Here is a 21090-nt window from a genome sequence, read left to right as displayed (position 1 = left end):
TCCATAGAGTCTGCTCCGCCATTCAATCATGGCTGATATTTTTCTCATCCCCATTCTTCTGCCTTTTCCTCATAACCCCTGATCCCCTTATTAATCAAGAACCTGTCTATCTCTCGTCTTAAAGACACTCAATGACCTCCACAGCCTTCTGCGGCAAGGAGTTCCATAGATTCACCACCCTCTGGCTGAAGAAATTCCATCACATCTCTGTTTTAAAGGATTGTCCCTTTAGCCTGAGGTTGTGCCCTCTGGTTCCTCTTGTTCTTCCCCATATACCGACAATGCTTTCTCCAAGTGTTTATCCAATTCCATTTTAATTCCGTTTTGGAAGGCTACTATTGAATCTGTATCCATTAGTCCCCAGGGTGATAAAGTCACCGTGAAAATCATATCAGCCTTAACCGCGGCACACGCCAGCATTCATATCTGTCGGTGGGTTGAAAATCCCAGATGGAGCCCAATTTGTTATCCTTGACCAGATAAGCAAGTTTATTCTATGGTCCAGTTTGAGACCATTAATTGTCTGTTTAAAGCAGACAAAGTTTGAAATTCCAGACTCTTGCTAAGAGAATAGAACCACAAGGTTCCACGTCTTTTGAACAAATAGAATAAATTTTACTATACAAGGTTAGAAAGATAAAACATCTTACAATATCTGTCTTCTCCAACATTCAGGGTTAACATGAGGCACATGTGAATTAACAGACAAGCTATGGTTGAAAACAACACTCTACAATAAATGGCAAATGCAACCAAGACATACCATGGATTTCACAGCAACTCTCCCAGATGCCGCTAAACATCACGAGTTATCCAATCTCATTGAAACACTCTCACAAGTGATTCCAGTCTCCAGCCTAAAAGATCTAGCCTGGGATTCATTCCCTCAGTGGCTGGTCACTTTGCAGGGAGAGTTTTAATTTTGTTTCCCCAAAACTCCATTTGCCTGGATTGCTATGTCAGTACTCCAGCATCAACACAACTTCAGCTCTTTAGGCACACTGAGCAGAACAGCATTGCTCCAAAGGGTTACCGTTGCCCAACCTTCTTGGATCTCTATGGCTTTTCCTGGGCGCTTATTACTTAATGCTTGCCAACTGCAGCCTTTGTTACTGCTCAGAGTCTCTTGATTCTCTTCCCCAGTGGTTCCATCGGGGATGGTCTCCTCTCGGTGGCTCCTTTCCTGGTTCTCTCTCTCTCTCTGGGACCTCTTCCTGTCCACTCGCGCACTGTTCTTGATGTACTGCCCTACTCTTCATATCTCATGATTAGAGGTTAAGCGCTATATCTTTCACATACTGGCACACTGGATCCTTGTTCCCTCGTAACAACTAACCCCTTTTTTTAAAAAAAGGGTTTTCCTGAGTGTCACCTGGTTTTTTTGGCAATAAATTTTGGTTATTGATCCTTCAGCCTGTGGAAGCAACTTCTCCTCTTTTACTCTATCTGAACCCTACATGGTTTTAATTGTTTCTATCAAATCTCCTCTTGGCTTTCTCTGATTGAAGGAGAACAACTCCAACTTTTGCAAGCCTTTCCATATAACTAGTCCCTCACCCCAGAACTACTCTAGTAAATCTCTTCTGTACCCTCTCCAAAGTCTTCACATTCTTCCTAAAATATTGTGCCAATGCAATCTAGTATTTCATAAAGGGTTAGCATAACTTCCTGATTTTGTACTTCAATTGCTTGAATATTGTGTCCGATTTATTAACTGATTAGTTGCCCTGTTCACAAATCTTCGAAGGTGGCAGAGGCCAGGGGCTCCACCAGGCCTCCCCTCTTTTTGCACCCCCTTCATAATTATACCATTTCACATGTATTGTCTCTTCTCATTCTCTTGCCAAAATGTATCATCTAATATTTTTTTTCCATTGAATTTCAATTGCCATGTGTCTGTCCATTCCACCACCCTGTCTGTCCACTTGAAGCCTATTATTATCTTCAATATATTGTGCAAATTTGGAAATTGTGCATTGTCACCGCCTCCCCACCCCACAAGTCAAAGTTTTTAATGGTAATGTAGATTAAAAACAGCAGTGGCCATAGTAATGAACCTCCAGTCCATAAAGGTTATTCACCAAAACTCTTTTGAAGACAAAAGCACTGGTTGAGAGGCATGGGATTCTTTGCTAATGACATTGGATCAAAGTTACAGAAGGGGGACTGTATAATAATACCCTGTGCATAATTTTACATATCACCGTGATGGTTATTGAAGCGATATTTCAAAGTTGCCTGCAGAGTACTAAATTGTGATTGTATGTGCATGTGCGAGATTATTGTGCCTTTAGCTTATTTATTGCTATCTTGTGAGCTTCAGGGCTGGTGACGCTAAGAGGATATAAAAGCAGTGCCTGAGTGATGATGCCACAAATTTGCAATCTCGGCTATGCTTTTAGTAGGCATCAATTGAGGCGCACTTCACAAGCAGAGAAACTGAACTCAATTAGATTGTTTCTTGTAATCTCCTGGCCAAGGCTTTTACTGTCATTGGAGACCAAATGGATATTATTTGGAAGCCAGTTGAGAAATGGCTTGCTGGGTCTCTGAAGAACATCACCATCCTTTATGATCTTGGAGTTTTACTCTAATGTTCTATTAATGCTAAGGTTTTATACTGTACCGTGGATTTGGTAGTGCTGTTATTATACCACTGGTTCTCAGTGGCTTAATGTGTGTCATCTGTGCAGTTGTCAAAAAAGGGCACGCTACATTCAATATTTTAATGAGAAGTTCCTTGCATAGCAAATGGGGCAGAGCTGATTGAATCCACACTCCTATGATTAATTGTAAACTTGGTCATGCTCTGCACTATGGACCTTTTACCCTTCATCTTGGTTTCTCAATTAAGAAAAATATAAACTGTGCAGCCTCTGGCTTGTATGGGGTATACTTTGAGCTGGGCCCAAGCTATGAGTTCCAATTATGGATCGCATTCTTTGCTGGAATTAATAAGTTTTTAAACAAAATTGGTAGGCAAGTAGATCCATTCTATATTGAAGAAATTGTGTCACTTTCCTGTTGATTTTGAGGTGTAAATGTGAATACCTGTGTTAAACTCTCGAACATTGAACATTTTCACCTTGGCCATGCTGAGGATATGTGTTTGCCATGCATTGGAATGGTATAAACTGACAACAGTATTTCCAAATTGGATTGAATAAAGATTCCCATGTGAAAGTACTGCTATTTGTGCAAAATGTCGTCATTTTTGGGGGTCAGATTTTGCACTATCTAATGAATATTGCTTGCATATTTTCCTTTCGACCGTTGCTATTTAATTTTGTACTTGTAATTATGTGTGAAAATATAACTCCTGTTGGATGGCCCAACTAAATGGATTGTGGACTATATGTACCCACTTACTGTGTCAAATCTGCCCCAGCAAAGCAGTTTTGCATTATTCTGTTGAGGTAAAACTTAAACGATACCAAGGAGGAGCATATGATGTTTCACTGCTGGGATGTTAAAAGTTTTGAATTTTTGTTGCAGGCTGCGAAGGCTAACCTGGACAAAGCTAACGCTGAACTGTCATCAGCCTCTGATGAGATGCAACGGGCTGAGGTCTTAATTAGCATAGAAGCTAATGAAGCAATCGTAAAAGCGCTGGAGTAACTTGATTAATAGGTAAGAGCTTATTTGAATTGAGCAATGTCTTTGTGGTTACATTGTTGGTTTGGGCCCCCTGGATTGATTTTGATTGTTTTGTATAGAAAAAATATTGAATGACTGCACAACTGGCAGTTAAGTTGCAGTAATTGAAAGGTGGCATTTAGCAAGAGCAGTGAGCGCATGTCTTCACTTCTAAGTATATAAATATCAAGAATGCGTTTGCTGGTGTCTGCATCTTGCCTTTTCCATGAAGGTAAAAAATATCAAATCCTTATTTCAGAATTGTACGAGCTAGTGGTCCATTGATTTTACTATTTTCAGACAAAGTGCAAAAGCATCGAGTCCAGCTTTTTAATAAAACCGTGCAGTCATTCAGTATTTTTTATATAAACAATCTAAATTAAATCTGTCCAGGGGGTCTAAATCAAGGTTTTTTTGGTTCAAATAGTGTTGCAATCCCAGTAGAGATTTTTATCTGTTAAAAAGAGATACAAGCTTGTGACTATTTGTACAAGATTTCACTTTTAAGGCTTTTATGTTAACAAAGGAACCAAAATCAATGTTAACTAAACATTACTTAATAGTCAAGCAGTACAATAAAATGCAGAACAGGTATCTCCTTCCTTAACCTCACTGCAATTTACATTGTGTTGCACTCTAGGTAGACATGTAGCCTTGAGTTTAAAGTTCAACTCCTCCCGGCCCTAACAGGATGCTTCCTTTAAGGTGAATCTTCCAGTGTCCTTTTAAACAAAGTCCCATTCGATCAACCCTTTGTGTATAATCAAGTAGATTTCTTGCTGCAAGGTACATACGCTCTGGTGATTCCTCGGTCTTTCATTTTTCACATTGCTGGTTTCCTCAAACATGAGTTCTGTCATCACCAGCCCTCTGCTTAGTGAATAACCCAAAAGTAATCTTTTTTTCTTCTGCTTAGCACAGCAACACTGTTGTGGGTCACCTTCTCCAACTTTCGATCTGACAGTCTGTATATGTGCTCATAGCTGCTTCTCTCTGAGGTGGTCAGATGTTAAAGCTAGTACTTGACTTGCAATAGGACTTGATCTGGGCCACCTATCCTCATGACAACCAAATCATGTGGGCCTGTTGAAGAGTTCAGTACAACTTAGCGCCAACTTTTCTCCCAGGCCCTTCTGTTTTGCCTTGAATTAAAAGAGACAGTTCAAAACTTAATCTTTTTTCTAAAATCTAATGGTCATAATAAAAGATGAGGCTTCTTATACTGAAAATATTATAGCACCTTGCTTTTGTATGTGGAAGCATTGCACTGCATCATTTGTACAGGTGTACTTTTAGCTTCGAGGGTTCTGCTTCTTAGAATCGTGTGATAATCTATTCAACAAACACTGGATGCAATGACTCAAACCATGATGAAAAGCCTCACTGTGCTGCTGCAGTAGCATCGTGTTTCCCCCTCCACTATCATGAAGAATGTGATTTCTGTGGTTTTGATATGCGTATGTCAAGTTCAAAGCGGTTTTATTGGCCCCAGTTGCTGCTTGCCAGGCTTTGATCACTCCTCTTCTGCAGAATACTCCCTTTGATTCCAAATATATTCATGCTATTTATTGGAATCCTTTTGAGATGGGGTAATGATTTTGGTGCCATAAAAAGGGTTTAATACAGCGTAATTTTGCTTTAGTATTTTTCAATTTAGTCTTTGTTTTTTGAACAATTGAAATGTAGTATATTTATATTTTAGGTGTTTAGCTTTTCATATCCCTTGAGATGAGCTACCCCATCTGGTTATCTGTCGTAGTGCTTTAGAGCCTTCCTCCTGTCCATAAGGAATAGTGTTCCTTTGAACACGAGCTTAACATTCTTTTCAGTCATCGAAATTCTGGTCCATCTTTCAGCAAAGATGTGACGCTTTTAAAACTAATTAAGAAGGTTAAACCCCGCAAATCTTATTTGTAAGAAGAGTTGTAAATAGCTGCAGCATACTGGTTTCCACTCGATTTTTAACTGTGATAGATCTGACATGAAATCAGGTTGTGAGATATACTTTCTAACAGGATTGAGAGGCCTGGGATGTTGTCACTAGACAGTGAGCCGAAGTGCGCATCTTGGGTAGCAACTAACTCAGGAGCATGCCCTACAGCTACATAGACCAAGATCAACTAACTTGCCATTGCCCTGCATCTGAACATTTTTCATCTTTGTGGCTTACAGGCTATACACACTGATTTTCACAATTCGAGCCTTGAAGATGCATGAATAATTCATGTGTATTTGCATGTTTTGGCCACTGCTACTTGATTTTGATGCAGTTGCATTGCTAAAGTTCCACCACTAGATGACACGTTTTGTAAGTGCTATACGATATAATTCAGTCTGTCTGTGGTATCCAAGTTTATCCTTCCTGGAGGATACATTATTTGTAGCTGATATTTTATTTTCCTTCCAACATTCAAAAAGCTAATGTGGATTTTTTTTCCATGAGTGACTGTCTCAACAAAGCCAGTTTTTATTTGAGGGTGCTCTTTTTGATTTTTTTGCTAAATTAGCTCATCGGAACTGGGTTGCATTAGAATCATAGAATCCCTGCAGTGCAGAAGGAGGCCATTCGGCCCATCGTGCTTGCATCGACAACAATCCCACCAAGGTCCTGTCCCTGTAACTCCACGTATTTACCTGACTAATCCACCTGACACTAAGGGGCAATTTAACATGACCAATCAACCTAATTCGCACATCTTTGGAGTGTGGGGGGAAACCGGAGCACTCGGAGGAAACCCACACAGACATGGGGAGAATGTACAAATTCCACACAAGCAGTGACTTGAGGCCGGAACTGAGTCCGACTGCTTGGCGTTGAGAGGCAAGTGTGCTAACCACCGTGCTGCTCTATGCTCTGTGCCTCGGCCAGTAAACAAAAGGATTCCATATGCTGCCTTAATTCCATCTTCAGGCATCTCTGGACAAGCTCCCTCAGTTCATCTAGACCTCTTATTTTCCCCCCCCATTGCCATGCTTAACCCCCTCCAAATACATCCCCTCATTCCATTTTACTGCTTTTCTGCCCACCTGCATTGATATTTGAGTGTTGAACTAAGGAGTGGGTTGAAAATCAGTGAGACTTCCTTATCCTAATAAGGAGAGCAGGCCATCCTAGACTGGGTATTGTGTAATGAGCGAAGATTAATTAGCAACCGTGTGGTGCAAGATCCTTTGGGGAAGAGTGACCACAATATGGTAGAATTCTTCATTAAGATGAAGAGTGACACAGTTAAGTCTGAGACTAGGGTCCTGAACTTAAGGAAAGCTAACTTTGATGGTATGAGACGTGCATTGGCTAGGATAAGCTGGCAAAGGGTACTTAAGGGTTTGACAGTAGATACAAAGAACAGTGCAGCATAGGAACAGTCCTTCAGCCCACCAAGTCTGTGTCGACACAGATGTCTCTGTAACCTAATATTTTCTTGCCTTTACGTAGTCCATATCCCTCTATTCCCTGCCTATTCATGTATCTATCCAGATGCCTCTTGAACGTTGTTATGCAATCTGCTTCCACCACCTCCTCCAGCAGCACGTTCTAGGCATTCACCACCCTCTGTGCGAAAAACTTGCCCCTTGCATCTCTTTTAAATTTTCCCCCTCACTTTCAATCTATGCCCCTGAGTAATTGACCCTGCGACCCTAGGGGAAAAGACACTGTGACTATCCATTCTATCCAAGTCTATCATTTTCTAAACCTCTATCGTGTCCCCCCTCATCCTCTGATGCTCCAGTGAAAACAGTCCAAGTTTGTTCAGCCTTTCTTCATAGTTCATAGGCTCCAAACCAGGCAACATCCTGGTAAATCTCTTCTGCACCCTTTCCAATGCATCAACATCCTTCCGGAAGTGTGGCGATCAGAATTGTACATAGTATTCCAAATGCAGACTAACCAAAGTTTTATACAGCTGCAACATGATTTTCCAATCCCTATACTCAACATCCCAACCGTTGAAGGCCAGCATGCCATACGCCTTCTTGACCACCTTGTCCACCTGAGTTGCCACCTTCAGGTAACTGTGGATCTGTAAGCCGAGATCCCTCTGTATGCTAATATTTCAAAGGCTCCACCATTTACTGTGTACTTTCCTTCTGCAGTAGACCTTCCAAATTGCATCACCTCACATTTGTCCGAGTTAAATTCCATCTGTGACTAGTGAGGTATTGCAGGTTTCATTACTGGACCCCAGCTGTTCAAATTCATGTTTTGGACAATGGAATGGAATATCTCAATTTGCAGACGACACTAAGCTGGGTGGCAGTGTGTGCTGAGGAGGATGCTAAGAGGCTGCAGGGTGACTTGGACAGGCTGACTGAGTGGCAAATGCAATATAATGTGGATGAATGTGAGGTTATCCACTTTGGTGACAAAAACAGAAAGGAAAATTATTATCTGAATGGTGGCAATTTAGGAAAAGGGGAAGTGAAACGTGACCTGAGTGTCATGGTGGAACAGTCGCTGAAGGTTGGCATACAGGTACAGCAGGCGGTGAGGAAGAGGATTTGAATAGCAAGAGGATTTGAGTATAGGAATAGGGATGTCTTGCTGCTGTTATACAGAGCCTTGGTGAGGCCACACCTTCAGTATTGTGTGCAGTTTTGGTCACCTAGTCTGAGGAAGGACATTTTTGCTATTGAGGGAGTCCAGCAAAGGTTTGCCAGAATGATTCCCGGAATGGTAGGACTAACGTATGAAGAAAGATTGGGTTGACTGGACTTGTACTCACTGGAATTTAAAAGAATGAGAGGGGATCTCAAAGAGACATATAAAATCCTGATGGGACTGAACAGGCTAGATGCGGGAAGAATGTTCCCGATGTTGGGAAAGTCCAGAACTAGGGTCACAGTCCAAGAATAAAGGGTAAGCCATTCAGGACTGAGATGAGGAAGAGCTTTTTCACTCAGAGTTGTGAACCTGTGGAATTCTCTACCACAGAAAGCTGTTGGGGCCAATTCATTAGATATGTTCAAGAGGGAGCTGGATGTAGCCCTTGCAGCTAAAGGGATCTAGAGGTATGGAGAGAAAGCGGGAGTGGGATACTGAAAGTGCATGATCAGCCATGATATTGAATGATGGTGCAGGCTCGAAGGGCTGAATGGCCTACTCCTGCACCTATTTTCTGTTTTTGTAATGTCAAGGAGGCTACTGATGAAAGTACATTTACGTGGATGGGATTGGGCTCACTTGTGATCATCACATAGAAAATATTGCAGTAAAATAATGATCGCGGTATTGACATTGCGAAATGCCATGTCTGATGTTGTATTGATTATTGGAAGCATTTTAATATCACGCCATAAATAAAAACATATGATTGATGTAAATGATCTATTTTTAAGGCAAGGCTAATTTTTTTAAAATTATAATCGTTGTTACTAATTTTATTTGCCCAAGGAAGAGACATTGCGTCTTGTGAACCTGGAGATAAAATAGTGGGCAGAATGAGGAACTTTTAAAAAAGTTGAAATTCTAGGAATTCAAACATTTACTTTGGATTTGCATTGTATAATTAATGTGTAATTGGTTTAAAAATTATTCCACTTTTAGTTGTAGATAATTTCTTGGGTTGCGGTCAGTATCTTTGTATAAATCTGAAGGGAGATTCAAAGAGAACCTACGAAAAAGCAGTCCTGGAAGAGGTTGAGGTCTGAACTGATCCAACATAGCCTCTTGATCTTTATTTTTTAAATTGCAGCACAATTTTGTTTTTAAAAAAGTTAGATTCTGCAAAACCAAAGCTTGTTTTGAGAGAGAATAGAGCCAATGTTTCGAGTCTGGATGATCCTTCGTCAGAGCTCTAACGCAGGGTCATCTGGACTCAAAACATTGGCTCTATTCTCTCTCCACAGATGCTGTCGGACCTGCTGAGTTTCTCCAGCATTTTCTGTTTTTCTTTCAGATTCCAGCATCCACGGTATTTTGCCTTTATCTAAGAGTTTGCTTTGCATCTGCTGTGTATGTAGATCAGAAATTTTGGAGTTTCTCTCAAACCTTTCAGTTCAGGAACTTAACAGGAAAATGTGTGTTTGCTTTGCACACTATCATGTCTCTGAATGATCTCAAAGCACTTCACAAACAATGAGTTAGTGTAGGCAGCTGTTCTGTGTTCACCAAGATCTCAAACTGCAGTGAGGTGAATAACAAGTTAGTCTGTTGTTGGTAGCATTAATTGGCAGAGAGAAAGTGGCCTGAATTCTCTGCCTTTTGAGCAGTGCTGTAGGATTTAACACCATCTGACTGGCCCATACTGGTAAACTGCTTTTTTAGCCAAGAATAGATTACATGTTTAGAACTGGCCATTCATTATGCATAATGAAATATTGATAGTTTTGCAGCATTCCTTAAAACCTGGAAGTTTGAAATTAATCCCCAGCTATTTCTACAATTTTATGGGATGTTCTAGTTTACGAAATACATCTTTTTTTCCTGGCTAAAGTATTGCCAACTACTCTCTCTCCCGGGAAAATTAACCAAACTTTGTACTTTACACAGGATATAGTGCACAGTAACAGGCCAATTGGCTCAATTTGTTCATGCTAGTGTCTGTGCTCTTGTTGAGCTTTCTGCCATCTTTTTTCATCTAAATTTATCATTGCAACCCATCTATTTACTACTTCCTTGTATGTTTGTTTCTTACTGTAAATGCATCTACACAATTGCTCCAACCGCTCCCTGTGGTAGCAAGTACCACATTTTCGCCATTCTGCTAAAATCACCATTCTCTGCTGAATCATCATAGAATCCCAACGTGCAGAAGGGGGCCATTCGACCCATCGACTCTGCACCAACAACGATCTCAACCAGGCCCTATCCCCATAACTCCACATATTTACCCTGCTAATCCTCCTGACACCAAGGGGCAATTTAACATGGCCAGTTCACCTAACCTGTACATCATTGGAGTGTGGGAGGAAACTGGAGCACCTTGAGGAAACCCATGCGCAGACTGGGAGAACGTGCAAACTCCACATAGACAATCACCTGAGGCCAGAATTACACCTGCGTCTCTGGCGCTGTGAGACGGCAGTGCTATTGTGCCGCTCACTTGGGCCACTTCCCTAATATGTATACCCACACTTTTCTGGTATCATCCTTGTTGATCATCTTTTCATCTTCCCAAGGCTCTAGTTTTTGTAATATGGCAATCAGAAATGCATGCATTACAACATTCTTCGCATAATTTCCCTACTTTTTCATTCTATACCTCTGCTTGGTTTATATTTTTTAGGTCTTGGTACCTAGTGTTGAAACCTTAGACCATAAGATGTAGGCGCAAAAGTAGGCCATTTGGCCCATCAAGTTTGCTCTGCCATTCAGTGAGATCATGCCTGATCTGATATGACAATCCTCAACTCCACTTTCCCACCATATCCCCCATAACCCTTGATTGCCGTACTGATTAAAAATCTGTCCACCTCAACTTTGAACAGGTTAAAGATTTCCACAGATTCACTATTCTTGGAGAGAGAAAAATTCCTCCTCACCTCTGTCTTAAATGGGCGACCACTTATTCTGAGATTATGCCCTCTGGTCCTAGACACTCCCACAAGGGGAAACAACCTCACAGCAAGTGACCTGTCAAGCCCTCTGAGAATGCCATATATCTCAATAAAGCTACCTCTCAGTTTTCTAAACTCAAATGAGTACAGGCACAACCTACTCAACCTCTCCTCATAAAATCCTCCCATACCTGGGATCAACCTGGTGAACCTCTGGATTGCCCCCAATGCCAGTATATCTTTCCTTAGATAAGAGGACCAAAACTGTTCACGGTATTCCTTGTATAGTTTTGGCAAGTCTTCCCTATTTCAATACTCCATTCCCTTTGCAATAAAGGTCATAATTATATTTATCTTCTCAATTACCGGCTTAACTTGCTAGTTTTTTGTGATTTATACAGGAGAGCACCCCTACCAAATCGCTCGGTGCTGCAGCTTTCTGTAGAATTTCTCCGTTTAAATAATGTTCAGCCTCTTTGTTATTTCTACAAAAGTGCATTACTTCCCATTTTCTTACATTATGTTCCATCTACCAAGTTTTTTGCCCACTCACTCTGTCCATCTCTTTGTGATTGATGTGTTTGTATTCTAAGATCTCTTTGTTCCTCTACCCCACCGTGACTAACACCTTCCATACAACATGCCCTCCCTATTCTTCCCATCAAAATGTACTACCTCACACTTATCTGTGTTGAACTTCATTTTCCAATTATTTACCCATTCTGCAGGTTTATTAATATCTTCCTGTAATTAGTTACAATCCTCCTTATTGGCAATCCATCCCAATTGAATGTTATTCACAAACTTGAAAATTGTCTTGATTCAAAATAGTTTGCTGGATACTTGTTTTGGAATGTATTCTGATTGTATATAGCAGATTGTACGCAGGCAGATTACGTGTCAGATTTCTCTGTTCAAGTGTCTCATTGTTCTGTAAGTTTCTATAGGCTTCAGCAAGATTCTGTAATTTGCATGCTAGGATATAATGGATGTTCATTTGGTTTGAGATGGTGTCATAAAGAAGAAGATTAGTTCTAGAATTATGGTTTGAACTCAGTTGGTTCCAAATTCTAGTTTTGGGAGCTTTTTTCAGAGTATGGAGTTTTTTTTTCCCAGCTCATTCGATCCTTTTAGCAATATTTTAACCTAATTAATAGCGCATTGTTTTAACGTTCATGGTATGTCTTGTGGACTGCTGGTCAGGCTCCTGGCATCGCTCAATTCACTGACCTGAATTAAGTTGTATGAAATTAAAATTTCCATGTTTATTTCTAGTATTATTAATTTCCTAATTTCTCTCAGTATGTGGGAGATATTAAGTCATTTTACCAATTCCCTTTACAGCAATCTAAATTTTCAGTAGGAAAATTTGAGGTCATTTTACCCAAATGCACAGTATTTTTTGCCTAATATGCTGCTTAATTACCAGATTATGATATTGTGTGATTTATTTGATTACTGTGCCATCAAATAAATTACATTGGCTTAATCTCTGACTTTGTGACAGTATAATTTGTATGTGCATATCAGAGCTGTCAGGCTAATAGTTAAAAGTGACACTTGTCAGCAAGGCTGAGGGAACCCATTTAAACATAAGGAGCTGTGTTTACTTTTAAATGTGACATGCATCAAAATAGGTTATACTTTCAGTCTGTAAAATGCATATCACTCTTTTATATTTGACCCTTGGCAAGTCAGGTGTGAGAAGGTATTATTTGAGGTGGGACTTTGATCATTTCTCTCATCATCTTCAGAACACCAGGTCATTTCCAGGTCTTTCAGAATTGATGAATACAGAAAATATCTGACCTCCCTAATATGATTACATAGTGGTTTAAATTATTTTGTAGCAACACTCTATTTATATGTTCATTAAGGGGAGGCAATGATCTCGTGGTATAATTGCAAGACTATCAATCCAAAAACTCAGCTAATGTCCCAGAGACCCAGGTTCGAATCCCGCCACGGCAGATGGTGGAATTTGAATTCAATTAAGAAAACAAAATCTGGAAATAAGACTCTACTGATTACCGTGAAACCATTGTTGATTGTCAGAAAAATCCATCTAGTTCATTAATGTCTTTTAGGGAAGGAAATCTACCATCCTTACTTGGTCTGGCCTACATGTGACTTCAGAGCCACAACAATGTGGTTGACTCTCAACTGCCCCCGGGCAACTAGGGATGGGTAATAAATGCTGGCCAGCCAGCGACACCCATGTCCCACGAATCAATTTTTTAAAATTAAAGTTTTGGAACTGAGAAATAAACCCAGCGGGAAAACCTATGGGCAAGTAAAATTTGTGTAATAACTAAACGTTGAATGTCAAAAGATTGTATGTTGTTTATTTTCAAATTTACTGACATTTAGTGATTATGTTGTCATTTTGTAATGGGCAATATCCTCTGAATTATTTTTAAAAGCCCATGTTCTCAGAATCCTTTAGGACAACATAGTTGTGGATTTTAATTATAGTCAGTGCTTGCATCGACTCTGATTGGGGATGGGGCAATTGGGTGACTGGTAGAAAGTCACTTTTCAGGCATTCCTGTTGGTGGGTATTAGCATCTTGTCCGTTCTGGATGTCAGTCTTGGTGTTGCCGTGAAAATACCCAAATTCAGTACCCTACCAGATTTGAAAACCCAGGGGTTTTAATCACATTGTTTTCCATTTGTTTCACTGACCTGGGATTGCTGGAGCTCAAGTAGAAAGTTATTATGTTTGCATTACTGATCCTTGCAACTTGAGTGCAAGCATTCAACCCAAAAAAAACATAAATATGGATACATTGTTATATCACGAAGTAGATTACGTTGATCAGTTTCGATGCTTTGTGTAGGATTTGCATTTGTTCTTTCCACCTGTATGTTAAATTATTTCCTCTTAACGGCTTTTTTTTAATGTTGACAGGGCGAACTGTGTGTCATGAAGCTGATTGTTTGACCTTCATTTGGGAAGAAGACAACACTGTGTACAGTTAAATGGGACGAATTTATAAAAATAAATATATGACCAACCGATCTGTTTGCTTTCTTAATTCTGGAAAAAATATTCTTGAGCTTTTATTTCTCCCATCACTCCTCCCTGAGCCGTTGTTCCATTGGTGTAAGTCACCCTTCCAGGAGACTATTGTTCGTACCTGAGAGTTGGTGAGTGTTAGCAGGTTGCTAGAGTTGAGGAACTTTACAGCTGAGCCAGGTATTATGCTTAGTCATTGCAGAGATAAAGTGTTGCCTCTACCACCACTCCAGTTGAGATCAATTGGTACGTTGATGACGAATTATATCCCGGTCCGTACTGATCTGTATAGCTCAGCTGCTTGATGGAGGGTCCCAAACTATTTTCCATGTGACTCCATTTTAACATTTGAGAATTAACATGACGCCAGCAAAAACAAAACAGCAAGGAAGAAGCGTTATAACATTCTGTATCTAATTAAAGTTTGCAGCATACACACAGAACCATAGAATCCAAACAGTGCAGGAGGATAAAAGCAAATGACTGCGGCTGCTGGAATCTGAAACCAAAAGAGAAAGTGCCGGAAAATCTCAGCAGATCTGGCAGCATCTGTAAGGAGAGAAAAGAGCTGACGTTTTGAGTCCAGATGACCCTTTGAGCAGGAGGAGGCATTTCGGCCCATTGAGTACAGCGACTCTCTGAAAGAACATCTTGCCCAGGCCCCCGCCCATAACCCCACGCATTTACCGTGGCTAATACACCTAACCTACACATCTTTGGTCACTAGGGGACAATTTAGCATGGCCAATCCACCAAACCCACTCGTCATTGGACTGTGGGAGGAAACCGGAGCACCTGGAGGAAACCCATGCAGACATGGGGAGAATGTGCAATCTCCACACAGACAGTCACCCAAGGCTGATATTGAACTGGGTCCCTGGTGCTGTGAGGCAGCAATGTTAGCCACTGCACCACTCTCCTATGATATGAAAACCTGTATTTAAATCTGATTCATAAAAATGTTATTGCATGTCTTATGTAAGTTTCAGTCGAACTCCCTGTATTCCCCCATCACAGAAGAATCAATAAAGGCCCCATCCTGCTTCCTGGCCCGGAACACATGCACTGTGTTGCATTTTACACCGATAAAATGGCAGCTGTTACCCTGGGCTTATCACTGGGTGGAGCCCCGCATTTGTAGCCCAGCTCTGCAAACACAGGACTGGCAGCTTCTTATTTGGGGTTTGCGGCCTGCACAAGATGTTTCTGAAGCCTCCTGCCCACCTGCCAATACTATCACTTTCCTTCGGGAGAGAATCTGAAATGCAGGTATGGCAAGGGGCAGAGTGGATGTTGCCTGGGCATCTATGTGGGTGCAATCTTGGAGGAGGGGGAGCTCATGATGCCATCTGCTCTTTTTGAAGCCCCAATAGGGGTTGCAACTTGGAAGGTGCTGCTTTAAACCTACCAGAAAGCCTAGGATCTGATTTTTAATAGATCTCCTTGGGGTGGGGGGGGGGTTAAAAACAAAATGATTTTTTTACATTTGCACAAAAACTGATTGATTTGATCATTCCAGTTGTCTCATATTGCTGTTCATATACTTTTGGTTTCCAAGTTAGATTTAGCATGATGCTACTGGAAAGTTCTGGACCTCACTCTGTGATCATCTTTCTTAATCTCCTTTGTTTTGCTAAGTTAGTTTTGGCACGTGTAAACTTAGCATCGTAAAATGCTTTGTCTTAAATCTGCTCAGAAAATATGCCTTGTGATGTTTCAACTATCCATTCTAAAATCCACTATGATTTCAAGTTGTCAGCCAAGTTTCCTATTTTCTCTCAGGGAATGTTATGGGGTGTGAAGAGGAAGTAAGCTTTGCATGATGATTTCATACTGTTATCCAGCAAGATAGCTTCCGAGATGCGCGCCCCCCCCCCCCCCCCCCCAAATGTTTGATTGTTAATTGTGCCACGTGTTTTGGGAAAGGTCACAGGTTGATTTCCATATCTATATTAAGCAAATCAGTAAGTTGGGGCACTATATTCAATATCCTCTATATCCTTATAGGAGGGTCAAAAATGTTTTGGGGGATCCACTGTAATTTGCTCGAATGGTCCCGCATGAAATGCATACTTTGTAGATGTTGGACAAGAATAGGATTAAGCAAAGCTGTGATTTCCCTCCTGGTTCACCATCACCTGTAGGGGGAATAACTTGCTGGCCCAGTGTTGATTTAACGCATGGTGTGACCACCTTCGGGAGAGCAAGCAACTCTCCACTGAATGTTTTGGTTTCATTATTTTAATGTAGACCATGTTTGATGCTGGGTGGACTGCTGTCCAAAAATAACTGTATCCACCAACAAAGAATTATTCGTTATTTGTGTCTATTACTTATTGAGCATTGATGACGCAAAGAGAAGGAACAGATTGACTTGCTGTGTTATTGACTCTAGTCACAGGAAAAGGCTAAGCTGATGTGTTCCCTCAAGTTTATTTATTAGTGTCACATGTAGGTTGACATTAACACTGCAATGAAAAGTTACTGTGAAAATTCCCTAGTCGTCACACCCCAGCATCTGTTCGGGTACAGTTAGGGAGAACTTAGCATGGCCAATCCATGTATCCCGCACACCTTTGTGCTGGGGGAGGAAACTGGAGCACCCAGAGGAAACCCATACAGACACAGGGAAAAGTGCAAACTCCACATAGTCACCCAAGGCTGGAATTGAACCCGGGTCGCTGGCACTGAGAGGCAGCAGTACTAACCACTGTGTAGCCCAGTTAGGCTTAATTCCCAGCCAGTGTTAACTCATTTCGTTGATTGCTCAGTTTTTAAGCATACACTATCCTGCTGTTCTTGCTTGAAGCTACTCCTACCAGGGGATTTGCTGTCATGGCTTGTCACAATTGTCTGTCTTGTGCCATCCTTGTACATCCACCGTTACTTGTCTGCAACTGCTCTGTGACATTTGTCATCCAACTATGTCTAAGTTGGTCCCTGTTTCTAGTGTTCAGTAGGAGATCTCTAACTTTTCAGCTTTGATCAAATGGCTAAAATACATACGATACAGTAGATTGGAAATTGTTTTTAAAGTAGTAAAGTTGTGGGTGGCACAGTAGTTAACACTGCTGCCTCACAGCTCCAGGAATCTGGGTTCGATTCACAGTTCAGGTCACTGGGGAGTTTGCACGCTCTCCCAGTGTCTGTGTGGGTTTCCTCCGGTTTCCTCCCACAGTCCAAAGATGTGTGGGTTAGGTGCATTGGCCATGCTAAATTGCCCCATAGTGTCCCGGGATGCGTAGGTTAGAGGGATTAGTATGTCAGGTATGTGGGGTTATGGCAATGGGGCCGAGTGGGATTGTTGTTGGTGTAGACTCGATGCGCCAAATGGCCTCTGTCTGTACTGTAGGGATTCTATGATTCAAATCTCGTGGAGTTAACCTATTGCAACTAACGCATGCAGAGTACTATCAGGGTCTGGATGGGATTGTTGTCGATGCAGGCTCGATGGGCCGGTTGGCCTCCTTCTGCAGGTAGGGACTCTGATCTATGAAAGTTGCTGTTCATTATTCAAGTTTAAGAATCCAGTATTCAAATCCATAAATGAAATACATTCTGAAATGTTAATGTGTACTCGTATGAAGCGACTTAATTTCAAGTACCTTTCAATAAAAGTTGTAGCCAGAGTGTGTTATTTGGTTTTGGATGTGGTTAGTCAAGCTTACGAACCGCCTGGGGGTGGGATTGCATAAATTGCAGAACCCCAGTGGGTGGGCTGGGCTCTTAAATTTGTTGTCCGGACAGAGCAAATACAGTTTCAGACCCAAAATCCCCGCTTAAAGAAATAAAATTGGGATTGTCAGGTCAGACTCCAACCTTTGGGCAGCTTCATTGTTTTTTGTTTAAAGTCTGCTGGAAAACCACACAACTACCTGTAGTCAGTAGCAGCCTGAAATAATATCATATACAAATTTATCTAGTCCTGGACGTCACCATGTACATGTGGTGCAATATACAGAAAATGTTAGTGGCAGTCGCTGAAATAATTGTTATAAATAACTAAAGGGATGTTTCCTGTCAAATTAACAATATTGCAATAACACTCGGCCTTTTGGCTAAGATCAAGTGTAGTATCTGTTCTTATCATCGCTTCTCGGCCTTTTGGCTAAGATCAAGTGTAGTATGGATCGGATGCTGCGCTTGGTTGAGGTCATTGGGTTACATTTAAGCTTCATTTGAAGCTATTTTTAAAAGCGGCATCTCGGCCTTTTGGCTAAGATGCAAATGAGATCAAGCCTTGGAGGAGGTGAGTCTGCGCTTACTCCAATCAGCTTGGCTCATGTAGATCAGGCCCTAGACAGGTGTGAAGGTCCTGTCTTGTCAGCTTGGATCGGAAATATCTCAACTTTTTGAGACTCTGAATTGGACTTGATTTGATTGAATTGGAAAAGTATTTTAAAAATGTTTTCTGACTTAATAGTCATGATGGGATCACCTATAGAGACCACACAAACTAACACTGCATTATATTGTTACTGCCTTAATATTAATGACACATACTGCATACATATGAAATGATATTTGTAACCAGATGCCAACAATGGGTAGTTTCATTTTACTAGGACCTTTGGTGAATCTTGAAGGTCGGGGGGTGGAGGTGGCCGGGGAAATTGTGTTGGGGGATAAGGGACCTGAAACACGGGAAGCACCAGGACCCTTCATTTCTCTCCTTGGCCTTGCATACCGCCCACTTGAGAACATCCACAGGGATCGTATTTATACCATAGATCAAGCCAACTCATCTCTGGAACTAGCCTAAATTGAATATACTGCTAGATGTAACAACCACTCACTGAAGGGAATTTCTGGACATCCTCAAGTACATAACCTGAATGGAGAATTTGTCAGCACCACAAACACTTGGAACCTGTGGCTCTATGGGGTCATGATTTCTTCCAGGCCATTGGACTGAGGAAGAGTATGATGGGCCCTTTACTCTTGTAGTTGTGACATGCGTGACATTCATCTCACACACTTGATCATTAGTCTCTTAATCAGTGACAGGGTATTCCACAAATCTTCACGTGAGGCTCTTCTAGGTTCTGAATCATGACCCAAGGGGCTGTTACCTCAATGAAAAATTGATTCAATGCAGACTATCTTCATCCATCTCAATAAACCCTGTGCCACTCTGACCAACTTGTCTGAGCTTGTCACTATTAAAAGACATCTTACTAAATGAGAGACTTGCAGGACCAAAAGTGCAGATGTGAAAATCTGGCAACATGAGATTGACTAGAATACAAATGTAAGGAAACTTCAATAGCTGGGTGGTCAAGTCCTTGACCTGTCGGTGTCTGTTACATAGCTCTGAATTTCTCTGCCCCTAATCTAACACTTTTTACTGGGCTCAATATATTTGCTTCTCCTGAGATGCAGTCGGAAAGGATTAGATAACAAGACAGCCAATGCCCTTGATCATCCATTCCCTTCGTAGAATTTCGACTTGTTGGTCCAGCAATTCTGAGTTCCAGAAATATGCCTATCCATCTTCCTGCCAATAGACTTCATTATTATCGATATGTTCATAGATACAAAAATGCTGCAAGCACTTTATTTTATCCAATGCCACAATTAATTTGGTGGCACAGTGGTTAGCACTGTTGCCACACAGTACCAGAGGCCTGGGTTCAATTCCGGCCTCGGGTAACTGTCTGTGTGGAGTCTGCACATTCTCCCTGTGTCTGCGTGGGTTTCCTCCGGGTGCTCCCGTTTCCTCCCACACTTCAGAGATGCACGGGTTGGGTTGATTGGGCGTGCTAAATCGCCGCTTCATGTAAGGGGGATTAGCAGGGTAAATATATGTATGATTATGGGGTTTGGTCTGGGTGGGATTGTTGTCGGTGTAGGCTTGATGGGCCGAATGGCCTCCTGTACTGTAGTGATTCTATGAAGCTGTATTCTGTATTGTAAGCACTGTTTTTTAAAGTCTAAATTACATTTTTGCATGATTAAATTTGAAGATGAGTGCAATGCTGATAATATTTTGAAGATTGAATCAGTCACAAACATATTTCACACCTAAAAGGACAGCAAAATACCGTGATCACTGGAAATCTGAAATAAAAAGGGTGTTGGAGAAGCTCAGTGTGTTTGGCAGCATTCTGAGGAGAGAGAAATAGTTAACGTTTCGAGTCCGATACAACTTCTTCATATTCAACTCAATGTTATCTGTTTTTTCTCTCTTTTCACATGCTGCCAGACCTACTGAGTTTTTCCAGCACTTTTGTTCATAGTAGAAACCCTACAGTGCAGAAGGAGGCCATTCGGCCCATCGAGTCTGCACCGACCACAATCCCACCCAGGCCTAATCCCTCTAACCTACGCATCCCAGGACTCTATACCTGGCCTGCGGGCCGTAGTTTGGAGACCCCTGATCTACATAGAAATCAACAGGCTGAGGTATGATTATGATATTTTTTGTCATTATTTCCTTAATCTTTTTCTTGGTTGATTTTTGGTGCCTGTACGTTTCTTTTTTTGTTAATATAAAATTTTGCCCTTTCTGTCGTTCACACACCAGAGTGACCTCACTTTGTATAATTCTGATTGTAGCTGATTGCAGAGATTGTTTGCTCTGACTTCTGGTTGATTGAAGTTTCTGCTGTAACTTTGGAATTAATTCCAAATTAAATATATCCCCAACACATGACACAAGTATTGTACGTGATAATCTTTACGTCAGTACACCCCCAGTGTTCCAGATTTATTTTTGTTTTCTGCAGCAGTTATCTAAATGCCTAACTATGACGGACTGTGAGCAATAGTCACCACACTTCACAGAAGTGCAGATCACTCAGATGTACAAGTCTTTATTTGTGCAGGTTATAAAACACATAAAAGATAAGAAAGCAGAAGTTTATTTTGATCCAGTTGATTCCTCTTTTACTCAATTGTAACATTGAATACGTAACAGCGCAGTGGTTAGCACTGCT

General features: G+C 41.2%; 1 protein-coding gene and 1 non-coding gene across 2 annotated transcripts in view; both read left to right on the top strand.

The window, feature by feature from the left end:
• Positions 1-14154, top strand: part of atp5f1d (ATP synthase F1 subunit delta) — a 32301-nt gene extending 18147 nt beyond the window's left edge. The window contains exons 4-5 of the mRNA XM_078198294.1: positions 3496-3630; positions 14045-14154. Of these exons, the coding sequence (XP_078054420.1) occupies positions 3496-3618 (123 nt within the window). The 3' untranslated portion in view covers positions 3619-3630; positions 14045-14154. The remainder of the gene's footprint in view (positions 1-3495; positions 3631-14044) is intronic.
• A 4086-nt stretch (positions 14155-18240) lies between these two features.
• LOC144479797 (U2 spliceosomal RNA) lies at positions 18241-18422 on the top strand. Its single transcript, XR_013495568.1, has one exon. It is a non-coding gene; the product is annotated as a U2 spliceosomal RNA (small nuclear RNA).
• The last annotated feature ends 2668 nt before the right edge of the window (positions 18423-21090 follow it).

This window comes from Mustelus asterias, chromosome 26, assembly GCF_964213995.1.
Source record: "Mustelus asterias chromosome 26, sMusAst1.hap1.1, whole genome shotgun sequence".
Taxonomy (NCBI): domain Eukaryota; kingdom Metazoa; phylum Chordata; class Chondrichthyes; order Carcharhiniformes; family Triakidae; genus Mustelus; species Mustelus asterias.
The sequence above is the reverse complement of the archived record's forward strand: the minus strand, read 5'-3'. Positions and strand labels throughout refer to the sequence as shown.